Here is a 12,522-nt window from a genome sequence, read left to right as displayed (position 1 = left end):
GCCTCGGTTTTCGTCGGTTTCGGATTTCGCGAATTGTTTTCGGACGGATTATCGACGAAACGCGAGGTATCGTAACTGTACAATCGTAAGATACAATTATAGCGGTATGTGTTCCTAAACCGATATCAAGAGGTCAACGTCCTCTTCTAATTCGACCCAGAGAGAGTTTACATCCATCGGAACATTGTCATACTTCCTTTAGAGTGCTGGCTGCTTTTCGACTGTAGATTATCCGTGGAAGGCCGGAGGAATCAACACTTGCACAAATCACTACAAAAATATAGGTAATTATTTGGGACTATAACTGTGGCGAAAAACGGAATTTGGCATGTATGCTCTTCCGCCCCGATTAATGAGTCCCTGGCCGTTATATTCTGATCTGGTGTGGAAATTTGGGCACGTGATCGTTTGTTCGGCAGCGATGACACGTCAACAGTGTCATAGCTGGAAAATGAAAATTAAAAAAAGTCGATTCGAAGGATTAGTGTTTCCTTCGATTGTTTTTAGATTTTCCCCGTGGAGTTAGTTAAGTGTCAACCTTCTCACACTTTACAATTGATTGTTTTAACATATTTTCGTTATTTTCGCGGGTCGATACGAGGGGCAAAGGAATTGCTGACAGTTAGTTAATATTCAAGATTCTTCCGTTTTTAACTCTGTGGGAAACAGACGGTAAAAGAAGTTTTAAACGTATTTTTTCGTTTAAAACAACCCCTGGATTCTCACAGTGTAGTGGCATTCAAATAGGAAAATTACATAATACAAAATTTCCGGCGAGTACAAAATATGATTTAAGTGATTTTCCAGGGATGCCGAGTTTAAGTATTAGGTCTATTTTTCGTGTCATTTGATTTGCTGGCAGATTATCATTTGATATTCGGCTGTAAATGGTAGTTTCTTAGAGTTAACATTTAAAAATATGACATCTGAAATATTTAAGATATATTTTCAATTGATGTCTTATTTTCAATTGGTGTCACTTGATGAAGACGGCATGCATTTATTGCGACAAAATGCAGATAAAGAGGGAGAAGGTGTCAGGAGGGTGTTGATGAATGCTGACATAGAGAAAGGGGAGATCATCTAAGTGTTTGTACATAAAAAATAATTTATTTATTTTGTAATATTCTGTTGTTAATTGACATTTATTGTACATATGTTTGCGCAAATGGGGAGAGGAAGAAGTGGTGTTAAGGAAGGAAGTAGGAGTAAAAATGAAGCAAAATTTGTCGTTGCAATATGTGCACGCCACCCAATGAAAGTGCGCCATTTCGTACTATTCGAGTATCACAATAAACATGACAACAGTAGGATGAAATAACCAAATTCTTTATTTGGGTTTCGTTTTAATGTTTGTTATACTATATTATTTGATTTGTATAACTACAAAAATTAGAAATTTTGTAGTTATAATAATCAAAGAATTTTTAAAATGCGTTAGATTGGTCACTTGATATGATAAACCATTACGTAAGATAAGCTATGTAGTTATATAAATCGAACACTATGATGAAATACGACAGAAGAGTTAGAATTACGAAATAAGCTATAATCTTAATCTTTGTTATTTTTGCACGAGAAATGCCGGGCTCATCTACTAATATAGAATAGTCAATAACATAACAACTACCGAGTATTCGAAACAAATTGATTAACATTGTCATAATTATATAATTGAAGTTAACGATTAAATAGAGTATTAAAATTCTTCAAGAATGGATTGAATTGATAGAAAAAGGCAACCCAACAAGCGAGTAATCTGCCAAGAAGAGTACCCACCGGAAAGACTTTCAACGGAACACTGGTTGGTTTCTGTTTGGTACCTGTACATTTCTGTTACACGCAGACCGGATATTGCGTATAGTGTGTCGTATCTTAATAAATATCTAGACAAACCAACAGATAAGTTGTGGAAAACAGGTAAAAGAATTCTTCGATACTTAACTTGCACGAGATATCTTACACTCCGTTTTAGGAAAGGTTTAGACGGTCTAGTAGGCACGAGCGATACTGATTGGGGAAGAGATACAAAACTAGGAAAGTGACCGGAATGATTGGTTTTCATGCTGGAAATACGTTGCATGGTACTCCAGGAAAAAGAACTGTGTGGCTTTCATCCATGGATGCTGAATATATTTCAGCTAGCATCGTAGCTGAAGATTTAAAGAATTTGTAAGACATTTTATTCGAATTTTATTAGTGTAATACAGTAGAGCGTCGGTAAGTGGAATGGCCGGAAAGTGGAACGATTTTCAGTCGGACTGTGTCGTGCTGAATCGAATGTTTTTGATACTAAATTTACTTCTAAAGTATAATTTTCATGTTTTTTATATTCTTTAATATATTTATTTTGTTTGTACAAAATGCAGAAATAATTTTTAACGATAGGATAGCCTCGATGATTATTATAAAAATTTTCGTTGGGTTTAAAATCGACGAAAATTCAACACGAAGCGACACGCAACGGAGAAAAATTTGAACATCGGACAGGTTAATGTATTTTTTCGTACAAAGTCGGAAACTGGAACAAATCATTAACTGGAAGGACCCCAGTCCCCAATTGGTTCCACTTATCGACGCTCTACTGTATTACAATCTTCAAAGTTGACAATATACCTGCGATTTCTAAAATGAAAACGTTTGAGAATGCAAAGAATGAAAATATATTGATATAAGGTATTACTACATCAAAGACCTATGCAGAATCAAGGAAATTTCAATTTAACATGTCAGTACAAATAAAAATATTGCCGACATTTTTACGAAAGCTTTGGGAAAACAGAAGTTTGTCAAATTCAGAAGTTCGATGTTATGTGACTGACCAGATATAGCGTAATACGTGTATAAAAGTCCTTACCTATTAAGTACTATTAATGTCTGAAACATAGAACTACATTTCGACATCTCAAGAGACATCGAAATAAGGGGTTGTGTCAAGAAATGTGAAATTCGTACTGTGCTTCGCTCAATTGCCAGAGGTCGTATAATCTTACCACACTCTGCCGCGTTCCGCCACGTTCTGTAGCACAGAGGCTTGTGTTGTTCTGCTGTTCTTTCTGTATTTGTTCGTTTATTAAACGCAGTTTTTAGTTAAAGCAATGTATCAAGACTTTATTAAAAATTTAATATAAAGCACGGCAGCATTAATCATAAAAATTGATATTGCTGCTGCCATACCATATAATATTTAAGCAAGTTAATATGCTATAAGCACAATTTATGTTATAACTATTAGATATTAATTCAACTATGACGCGTATTTTCATTTTCTTTTTTTTAAAGGTGGCCTAGTGACTGGAATATCATTTTCGTATCAATATTGAGTGAGTTTTTCACGATTTCTATTTAGAAAAATTATTCTTGATATTAGGAATTCGTGTTTTTAATGTAATTGTCAGAATCGAACAAGATAAAGGAAAACAATTTGTTGATGATCTCATGAGAAGCCGATATATGTCAACTTTCTGACGTGACAGAATGTCAACATCTTTCTGTCGACTTTCATCAAATCTGGAAAATTTGCATCTTTGTCGAAGAACGGCACATTTTATTCTGTCGTCGCTCGTTCTTTCAGTCGTTGAGAATTGTTTGTTCCTTTCTATCCAGTTATGGAATTTGTGTTTGTGTGCTTCATTTGCATTTCTGCTTGAGTGCTTCTAACGTGGGAAATATTTGTAAAGTGTTATTGTAATCCTCAAACCTCTCAAAATGTCGAGTAGTAGGCGTAACCCACTTTGTTCAGTTATTTTCCGAGTGTAATCATATTCGGCGATAAGAAGGCTCTTAGGGACGTAAAAACCTTACAACTGTCTGCCAAAAAGGCCGTCCCGGTCGCCACGTAATGCATACTCTTCACTAGAAAAAGCCAGTTAACTATTTTACAATTTTACTGACAAAAAAAAATCCAGACGACAAATATGACTGCATTTGAATAACTTTATTTGTTTTAAATTATTTTTGAATTAAAAAGAAATTTAATGTAATATTTAATATCCACTATTTTCTTTGTCGTTTAAAGCAATATTTCGTTGAAAGTCGAATACATCATTAAATACCAATTAATAGAATCCACAGCTTTCGTATACACAAGTAGCACCGGATAATCTTTAAGAACAAATTATGTCATTAAAGTATTTATTTCTAAAGTATCCAAATTTAGGTAATTAAAATTATTCTTACGATAATGTATATTTAACGCATTTCTTAGAGCATTCGGAAAATTTAAATTTGTTAATAGCATTCCTTCGATTTCCCATTATATAACCGTCAGATGGTGGGCAATCTGATGCTCCTGGATTTGCAGCAGAGCTGGATTTTTCGCCGTCGTGAAGACTTCCAAGTCTGAAATATTATTAAATAATTTTTTCTCAAATTCATAATATTTCAGCATTTGATGTAATGTTTTAAATCACTTACAGATGAGCTGATTCATGAGCTACTGTATCAACTCTTTCGTTGTACTCTGAATCGTCTTGACAGATGCCAACTTTGTAACATTTGCTACAAACAGAGCCTAAGTATGCAATGCCTGCAAAAGAAATTTACTTGAAAGTATACTTTACATAAGGAAATTGTAGGATTAAGAAGTAAATGGCAAAAGGCTTACCCACAACTGTTACTTTAAATGTACCATCAGCTCGTAACTTGCCCATTTGTCGACTAAATAATATATATTAAAATTAATCAACCTCAAATCTGTACATACCAATATAATAGAATACTTACGTAACAATGAGCATGATCATATCAGCATCTTTAGCTAAACCTGTAGCATTACTACAGTAATATTCTCCCATGTGGTCAAGTAAATCATCAGGATTAAGTTTATTTTCGTGTTTCGGAATTGCACTCTTTACTATATAAGCGGGTTCTGTTTCTTTCTATAGGTGAAAATAAAGTTAAACGATCAATTATTTATTATGACATCGTTAAAATGCCAGGCAGTAATTTTTATTCATATTTTTTATTTATTTAATTTAAAATATATGCCCCCGGACTCAAATTATTAGTGTCTTGCGTCTATACATCATACTCTTCCTGGCAACAACAGGTGTCATGCCGATCATCTTTGGAACTCCGAATAAATTTTTCAAATGAAATCACGTGACTTCCGGTTTTCACCGGACTTAATCGCGGTTTCCTGTTCCCTAAACTTTTCGTATCTACTGCCCACTTTCATTTATCTAACCTCGTTCTTGAGATTAAAAAATCAGTGAGGCAGAAAACAAACGGACAGTAAAACTCACAGCAGTGGCAATTTATAGCTCTACAGTTTTTTAAATTGCAGCCCAATAAATAAATATAATTAGTGGATTACCGTAAATGCTTCAATCCCAAGCAAACGAACTTGTATTCCCAATTCTAATGTATCAATTAGGTTTTGAACCTAAATTTATAAATGAAAAAATTGCAAATGTTATAAATTTTCATTCAAAATTAAGCTTTTATGAACTATTTTATTCAATTTAAGAACATTTAGAAATTTATGTCCTACCCCAGTGTACATGACAGTTATGTATTCCGTTAGAGCTTTTACAGTTTCGAATCGTTTCGTAAAAGCGCTTTCTGTAACAACCAGACATTCCACAACTATGCACTGATCGTCTCTGGCCATTGTCGCAACCTTTTCCATTTCTTCGTTAACTTCCATATGCGAGACTGAAAACAAATTCAAGACATTATCGATTTTTTTAAAATATCACCTGACAACGATTACTAATGTTAAAAGTGTTAAATATATTCACCTCCATCATTCCCAAAGGACTTTTGGTCGTTTATAACTTCCACAATCTTATGTGGTACTTGCCCATCTTTAACGGTTCTACCTGACTCATACGGTTCGATTCTAAATTTTGAATTTACAATTCCTCGCTAAAAGTATAGAAAAAAGTTTAAGAATCTATGTAATTTTATAGGCTATAAAAGTATGGATTATTATAATAATTACAATTGTGACAGGCCCGTCTTCGTCGATCAAAAGAGCTGCTCCATTAGTGCTGTCTCTGTAAATTCTTCTCTTCAAATCTTCTACGTCGATCTTAAAGCATTTAAATAATTTATATTAACTTACTGTTTTTACCCAAAAAATATAATTCTAATTTTAATAGTTTGTACAGAATATGACCTTAGACAAAATCTGATTAACGCGATTAACACGTTTCATAACTGTTTTAAATGGCTTACTGAGTTTGGTTGTTGATTAACAAGTACGAAGTTTTTCGCCAATATTTCACCAGCAGGCTCTAATTTCAGTTCTATTTCTTCGTTTAGAGCTCGGAATTTGACCGTCTTCACTCCAGATCTGGACGTTTCCACGGATGGAAACACCACGTCTACTCGACCTGTATATCAGAAATTTAAGGAAACGTCTTCAAAGTTTTATTCAAACTGTGTTTTATTTTTGATTTTCATACTAGAAAAACTTACCATTATCTTATTATTAAATTATTAATAATAATATTCTTACCACTTGGAATGGCCGAAGCGATTGCAAAGAGGAAAATGCCTGCAAGATAGATCATGGTTGAATATAGCCATAGCAATAGTCTCGTACTATTTATAAGGATGGAAATCGAGTGTAAAATGCTGATTAGTGTAATTACTCGATTACTCATCCGACGCCGATCGATAGTTCGCACCTGTGTTTAATTTTAACATACTTAATTATCATCTTAGTCACTGAAATGTTATATTTATTTAAATTTATTTACCTTATTTATGAATCTAATTCACAATCTCATAAAATGCATTTCCATTCGCGGCTTATATAAAGAAATTATATAAGATGTAAATGTAATGTCTTCTGCTGAAAGTGACGGAAAAACTTTACACAAAGTCCGAAAGAAATCTCCACTTTGGTTACAAGTGTACAGTACAGTACCAATCGTATTGAAGAAAACCAATCTTTTACAATAAAATTTTAAATAAAGTTAAAACTTTTATTCATATTAAGATTTAAAACATGGAATTTTAAATTTTAGTGTTTGAGGTAATTAAAGATTAATATATTAAAATAAATCTTTATTTATATCAATAATAATAGTTGTAACAACCACTATTATATTTTAATCCGAATTGTTTTAAATTCCATCAAATCCCGATAAAATAATTTCTATCGTAATCAATGCTTTAAATATCAATTTATTTAAAATATTCTCGTTTTCGTTTCCGCTTTTTCGGGTAAAAATTAAAACCGGAAACGATAAAATTTCAAATTATTCGTTTCTTGATTCTTTAATACTAAAAATGGACGCAATAAATTTTATAAAATGGTTTATAGTTTTAATTAACTTAATTTCCCTATTTATTAATAAAGTCGTTTATTATTTTACAAATTCAAAACTTTAAAAAATAATAAAATTGAGAAATTAAAACTCGAAATTCTGCAATTAAATTATCATAAAAGCTTTTAACGTCTTTCGAATTTCGAATCTATAAACTAACTTTATTACTTATTAAAGTAATAATATATTTATTATGAATATAATAAAATAGTTATTACAAATATAATTATATAACGATAAAATTGTGTGAGATTTTAATAAATATACGTATTTATATTTAATTTTCTTTACAAATAATTTATTAATGATAATTTTCAGTTATTTTTGTACAGAATATGTGCCAAATTGTGGTAAACGGAATGAATACATTATGAATAGGATCCATCCCCACCCTTCGACCTCGAATAGCATCAATCCTCGTAATACAATCCCCTGCAGCAAGCCGTATTATATTGCGTTTAAGAGGAAAAACAAGGCAGAATTCTCCTTACCGTACTTACTGCAGAGGGCAGTTATACCAACTCCCTAACAAGTACTATGGAAGAGCTTTTCAACTATCACTTCCCATTTGACGACTCTGATCTTGGTATAGACACCCAGCGAGAATTGCGCAGCGACTGCCGTGTGGCATCAAACGAGCAGGACGACAGACCATTCACGTATAATGAAGTATCTTATGGAATTGAACTCATTAACATTAAAAAGGCTACAGGCGTTGATCGGGTAACTGGAAATGTGATCAGGGAGACGTATGATGTTATTCCCACTACATTTGTTACCCTGTACAACCGCTGCCTTTCTCTTTTGTACTTCTCTGCTGACTGGAAGAAAGTGTCTGTTAAATTAATTCAAAAGAGGCCTAATAATAACCCAAAACACCCGAAAATCAGTTTTATCAGCCTCCTTCCCGTGATGGGGAAAATCCTTAATAGGCTGGTGAACAATAAGATTTTAAATTATTTGAGGAAAAATAATATTTTAAGTCTTCATCAGCATAAATTCACTACTGGAAAATCCACTATTACCGCTCTATCAAACATTATCGAGTACATCAACTTTGCCAAAAAAGACGGTAAATACACTCTCCTTTTGTCTATTAACTTTCGTAGAGCGTTCGATAATCTCTGATAGCCGGCGATTCTCTGTCAACTGCGGGCTTATAACTGCCCCGCTACTTACACAATTTGATGAGTAGTTTATAAATGAGAGGCAAGCAGACTGGTACACCAACAACTTTAGATACAGCCATCGTGTTATCAAAGGTTGTCCAAGAGATTCAATTGCCGGCCATGGCTAGTGGACAATTGTTCATAACAACCTCCTAACAATTCTCAGTGGATTAAAAGATCAGCTTTTGTAGGGATATGCAGACGACAAAGTTATTTTTGTTTCGGACAAGAACAGCGGAAAACTGCCTATCCTCTGTAATAATTTAATTCAAAATGTTTCCAACTGGAGTAAAAGTGTTAACCTCCCATTCAACTACGACAAGTGCGGCACGATATATATACCCGGGGCCATAGAGCCTATTCTTTCGTATGCTGCGCCAATCTGGGCAGCGGCCATCCAAACTGTGCACATTCAACGCAAACTCCTTAAAGCACAAACTGATATTATGACGTATTAATTGCGGTAGAAATGATTTTCTCTATAATTAATGAAGCCAGATTTAATTCAAATAGACAAAAATTTGTATTATGTAAAACTGAAATATTTAAACCTGCTAATAAAGAAATAAGTATACTCTTATTAAGAAATAATAATAACAAATTGTATTGTACTGTACTGTACGTGGAATAAATTTCTGATGTTTGATTTCGAACCGAATATAAAAAAAAGGCGATGGACTTTATATTTAATGAAAACAACTATTTTGATTAAAGTTAAATATAAATTTCTGAGAAGAGCTGTTGAAATGTCAATAGTTGCTTAATTTACTTGTGCCAACAAAGGGTCTGACACCTGGCGGTATTAGCGCAAATTACATAATGGCTGTTGCTTTAGGTATAAAGTCTGTGGTCGGTACGTGTTCAACATACAATGGTAAATAATAAGTATTGCAGCGCATTTGGATGTAAGTCTAAAGGTGCATATCACTCAGTATATGTGCACACATCCCCAAAAGAAAAATTACTGCGAAAAAGTAGGAAATAAAACTGAGGAAAGCCATCAATGAAATCTATCCACAGTACGTTTGCAGTTTGCATTATGAGAAAGACGATTACTATTTACTAGGTACTAACAATAGTTTTTATACGTATGTGTTAACTATTATCGCATACGATACTTAGGTTTCCATAGGTTTATGATGTGCTCGTCATTATTTTAAACCTAATTCCTATCCACTAAAAACAAACCGGTACGAAAGTTTGATACAATCACCTCAAAACAGCTTGCTAAGCGAACTTCTATTAGTGCCCACAAAAGACAAGAAATACGAAATAAAGGTTTGTTTCTTTCTTTATTTTAATATAATAACTAAAGCAGTCACCAGAAGTAAGGAAAGCCATACAATTCGTGATGTCAGATGCATTTCTTTAAATTAATCAATTTTAATTTATTATCATTCAAAAACTTATTTATTCGTCCTATGCTACTTTTATATTTTTATACTTTAATGTTATTTCATTTATTTATTTTGTTTCTTAATATTATATCTTGAAGCTTTAGTCTAATATATTTAGCAATTTGAAAGTCTTATCATTGGTGTATGACTAGGTTTAAATATTTAAACAAGAAGGTGAAAAATAAAATTGACAGATTACTTATCGTAATTCTTATAAAATTATAATTTTCAATTTAGTTTACACTTTTTTACTAGAAATATATTGAAAAAGGTACAATGACATTTATCACAAAAGTACTGGTATAGCGCCTTGGGAAGTTACTTCGTAGCAATATTGACTCAAATTATCCAGGATGATTCACATTAACTGACCCTTCCTTCGGAAAACAAGTTCCGTAGAGTGGAAACCTGAATCACTTTGTCTCTATTTGTTAAACCTTCTTAACAGGGATGAAGAACTGAGAAGAAAGAAAAAATTTTATTATTGCTTGACAATTGCGGGGGAATCTCGACATCAAATAATTACGTTGCATTAAATTCGTGTTTATGCCGCTCAATACAAGTTCAGATTTACAGCCTTTAGATCAAGAGGTTATACACAGCTTAAAGTGCAGTTTTCGGCGAATTCTCCTTTCGAAAATAGTAACTTCTATAGATCTTTTTCTGTAAATCTTGATACAATAAACTTTATCCATATGGCATGGGAAAATGTATCAGTGCAAACAATAGCAAATTTTCGACACGCTGGCTTTCTACAAACTAATGGAGAAGAGTTCGATTCAGTTGACGACATTCCGATCAACGAACTTTTGAAAAGTAAACTTACGAATGATGAAACAAAAGATGTTCAAGCTGTTCTCCTTCTGCAGTTACCGAATGCCTTTTCTGACTACGATTTTGAAGAATATGTCAGGCTTGATCACATCGTTATTAGTAGGGATCTTTTGACCAATGATGATGTTATAGCTTCTGTGTTTATCAAAAATAATGAAATTACTGAGGATGAAGATCGCGATACAACACACGCAGATAGTATCGCATTCATATTGATAATTCATAAGAACAGTTAAGTATTTAGAGTTGGTTATTGACGATCAGTTGGATAAGACACTTATCGAGTGAAGATACAATTATATATATGAATACAATTCTAATTTACTTTACGGAACTGAATTATGGGACTCGGCTTCAAAAATTCATAAGAAATCTCAACATAAAAATGTCCGATTTGTTTTAATAATTCATTGTGTTATTAGTTAAATAATATTATGATTATTATTGCATGAAATTACGTACTCTTAATAAAAAAATGTAAAATTTCATACGATAAAAACAACTTTATAACAATTTATTATAAAAATAATTTTCAATTTGAAGCTATTTTTGATTTTTCAAATTTATTTATTAAATTAAAATAGTAAATTATAATTTTGAAACACTTTTTAATTTTAATTAATAGCCAAATCCAAACCTCTCATGGCTTCAAGTGGAAATTCTTTAAGAAAGATGAAAACGAGAAGTTTTCCAAGTACAATTTGTGCCAGTCGTCTATATCGAGAGGTGGAAAAAATGCTAAAACTGTTACCACCAAAAACATGATAATTGATTGGAGAAATGATAAGTCAAATATACAGTAAGATTATTTTAAAAATAATAGTTCCTAATTACAATATTTCCAGCAGTAAATATATTTCTGAAAATATCATCCCTGGCATTTCAGCAAGAAAGAGCTGTTTTGCGAATTGTTCTCTTTGAAGGTTCCTACACAGTGATAAGATATTCTTAGTACTGAGAGATTCTGGAGCAAATATGATAGCTGAAATCAGGAATTGCAACGTAGTGGCATTATCATGCTTTATACATACACCGCAGCTGACACTAAACGAATGCATAATTTCTCAACAAGATGAGAAAACTGTAATCACAGTTAATAGAAATATTGTCATACATTTTAATCGTTCTGCCGTAGCTGTGGGCAAATTGGAAGATTTGCAAGACAAGTGAGGTTTGCAGAAACACATATTAATTCAAGATGTTTCTTCTCGCTGAAATTCACACATATCACATATGCTATAGGTAATAAAATTCCTACGTTGAGCACATATCAGTGGTCTCGTTGAAAAAATTGTTATATTTTTAAAACAATTTTCAAAGAAATTACTATGGAAGCCAGGAAACGAGAAATAATTCCCTCAGTAGAGACTCTGAAATTATTTTTATCAAAAGCAAAGAGCAGTAGTTCCTTTAGTGACATTAATATCATAATAGAAAAATTAGAAAATTCAATAATAAAAAATTTTAAACATATATAGATAACAAGTCTTTATTCTTGTCATCTATATTAGATCGAAGATTCAAAATAAAATTTCAAAAAGGCATACTGTAGAGGAAATAATAAGATAGACAATTGATAGCTTAGACGATATTGATAAATCAAAATCTCAAAAAGAATTAAATTCTGAAGCTTCTACTTCTGGAGATAATCAAGATGAAAGAGAATCTCTAAGTTTTTCTAATTTTTTTGATGACTTAGTTTCTGTTAAACGAACCAATGAAGAAGAGCATTCTTTTAAGTAGAAAGAATAAACGAAACAAACGAACAAACGTTTCGATCACGAAATTAGATAAATATTTACATTTATCTCTTATAAAAAGATATAGTGACCCATTTTT

At 32.4% G+C, this 12,522-nt stretch overlaps 2 protein-coding genes across 2 annotated transcripts in view; one reads left to right on the top strand and one right to left on the bottom strand.

Annotated features, from left to right (window-relative positions):
- Positions 1-12,522, top strand: part of LOC136987666 (uncharacterized) — a 62,122-nt gene that overhangs the window by 14,818 nt on the left and 34,782 nt on the right. Inside the window, exons 11-12 of the mRNA XM_067285418.1 lie at positions 11,309-11,482; positions 11,607-11,766. Coding sequence (XP_067141519.1) covers positions 11,309-11,482; positions 11,607-11,766 — 334 coding nt within the window. The remainder of the gene's footprint in view (positions 1-11,308; positions 11,483-11,606; positions 11,767-12,522) is intronic.
- LOC136987716 (venom metalloproteinase antarease-like TtrivMP_A) lies at positions 3,923-6,611 on the bottom strand. Its single transcript, XM_067285484.1, has 11 exons — positions 6,467-6,611; positions 6,184-6,341; positions 5,948-6,037; positions 5,745-5,871; positions 5,495-5,658; positions 5,318-5,386; positions 4,726-4,880; positions 4,607-4,659; positions 4,417-4,528; positions 4,180-4,341; positions 3,923-4,104 (listed from the first exon to the last, which is right to left on the bottom strand). Exons 1-11 carry the CDS (start codon positions 6,519-6,521, stop codon positions 4,059-4,061), a joined length of 1,191 nt encoding a protein of 396 aa, XP_067141585.1. The 5' UTR covers positions 6,522-6,611; the 3' UTR covers positions 3,923-4,058.

The sequence above is a fragment of the Centruroides vittatus genome, unplaced genomic scaffold (genome assembly GCF_030686945.1).
Source record: "Centruroides vittatus isolate TY-2023 unplaced genomic scaffold, ASM3068694v2 scaffold_2569, whole genome shotgun sequence".
NCBI classification, from domain to species: Eukaryota; Metazoa; Arthropoda; class Arachnida; order Scorpiones; family Buthidae; genus Centruroides; species Centruroides vittatus.
This window is presented reverse-complemented; position numbering and strand designations above follow the sequence as displayed.

What these genes read in the sequence shown, in the direction of transcription:
- LOC136987716 (XM_067285484.1), bottom strand. Translation starts at nt 6,521, where the DNA reads ATGATCTATCTTGCAGGCATTTTCCTCTTTGCAATCGCTTCGGCCATT. An exon ending in ATTTAAAGTAACAGTTGTGG is followed by an intron (nt 4,529 to 4,606) that starts GTAAGCCTTTTG and finishes TTTCTTTTGCAG; the next exon opens with GCATTGCATACTTAGGCTCT. An exon ending in GCTCATGAATCAGCTCATCT is followed by an intron (nt 4,342 to 4,416) that starts GTAAGTGATTTA and finishes ATAATATTTCAG; the next exon opens with ACTTGGAAGTCTTCACGACG.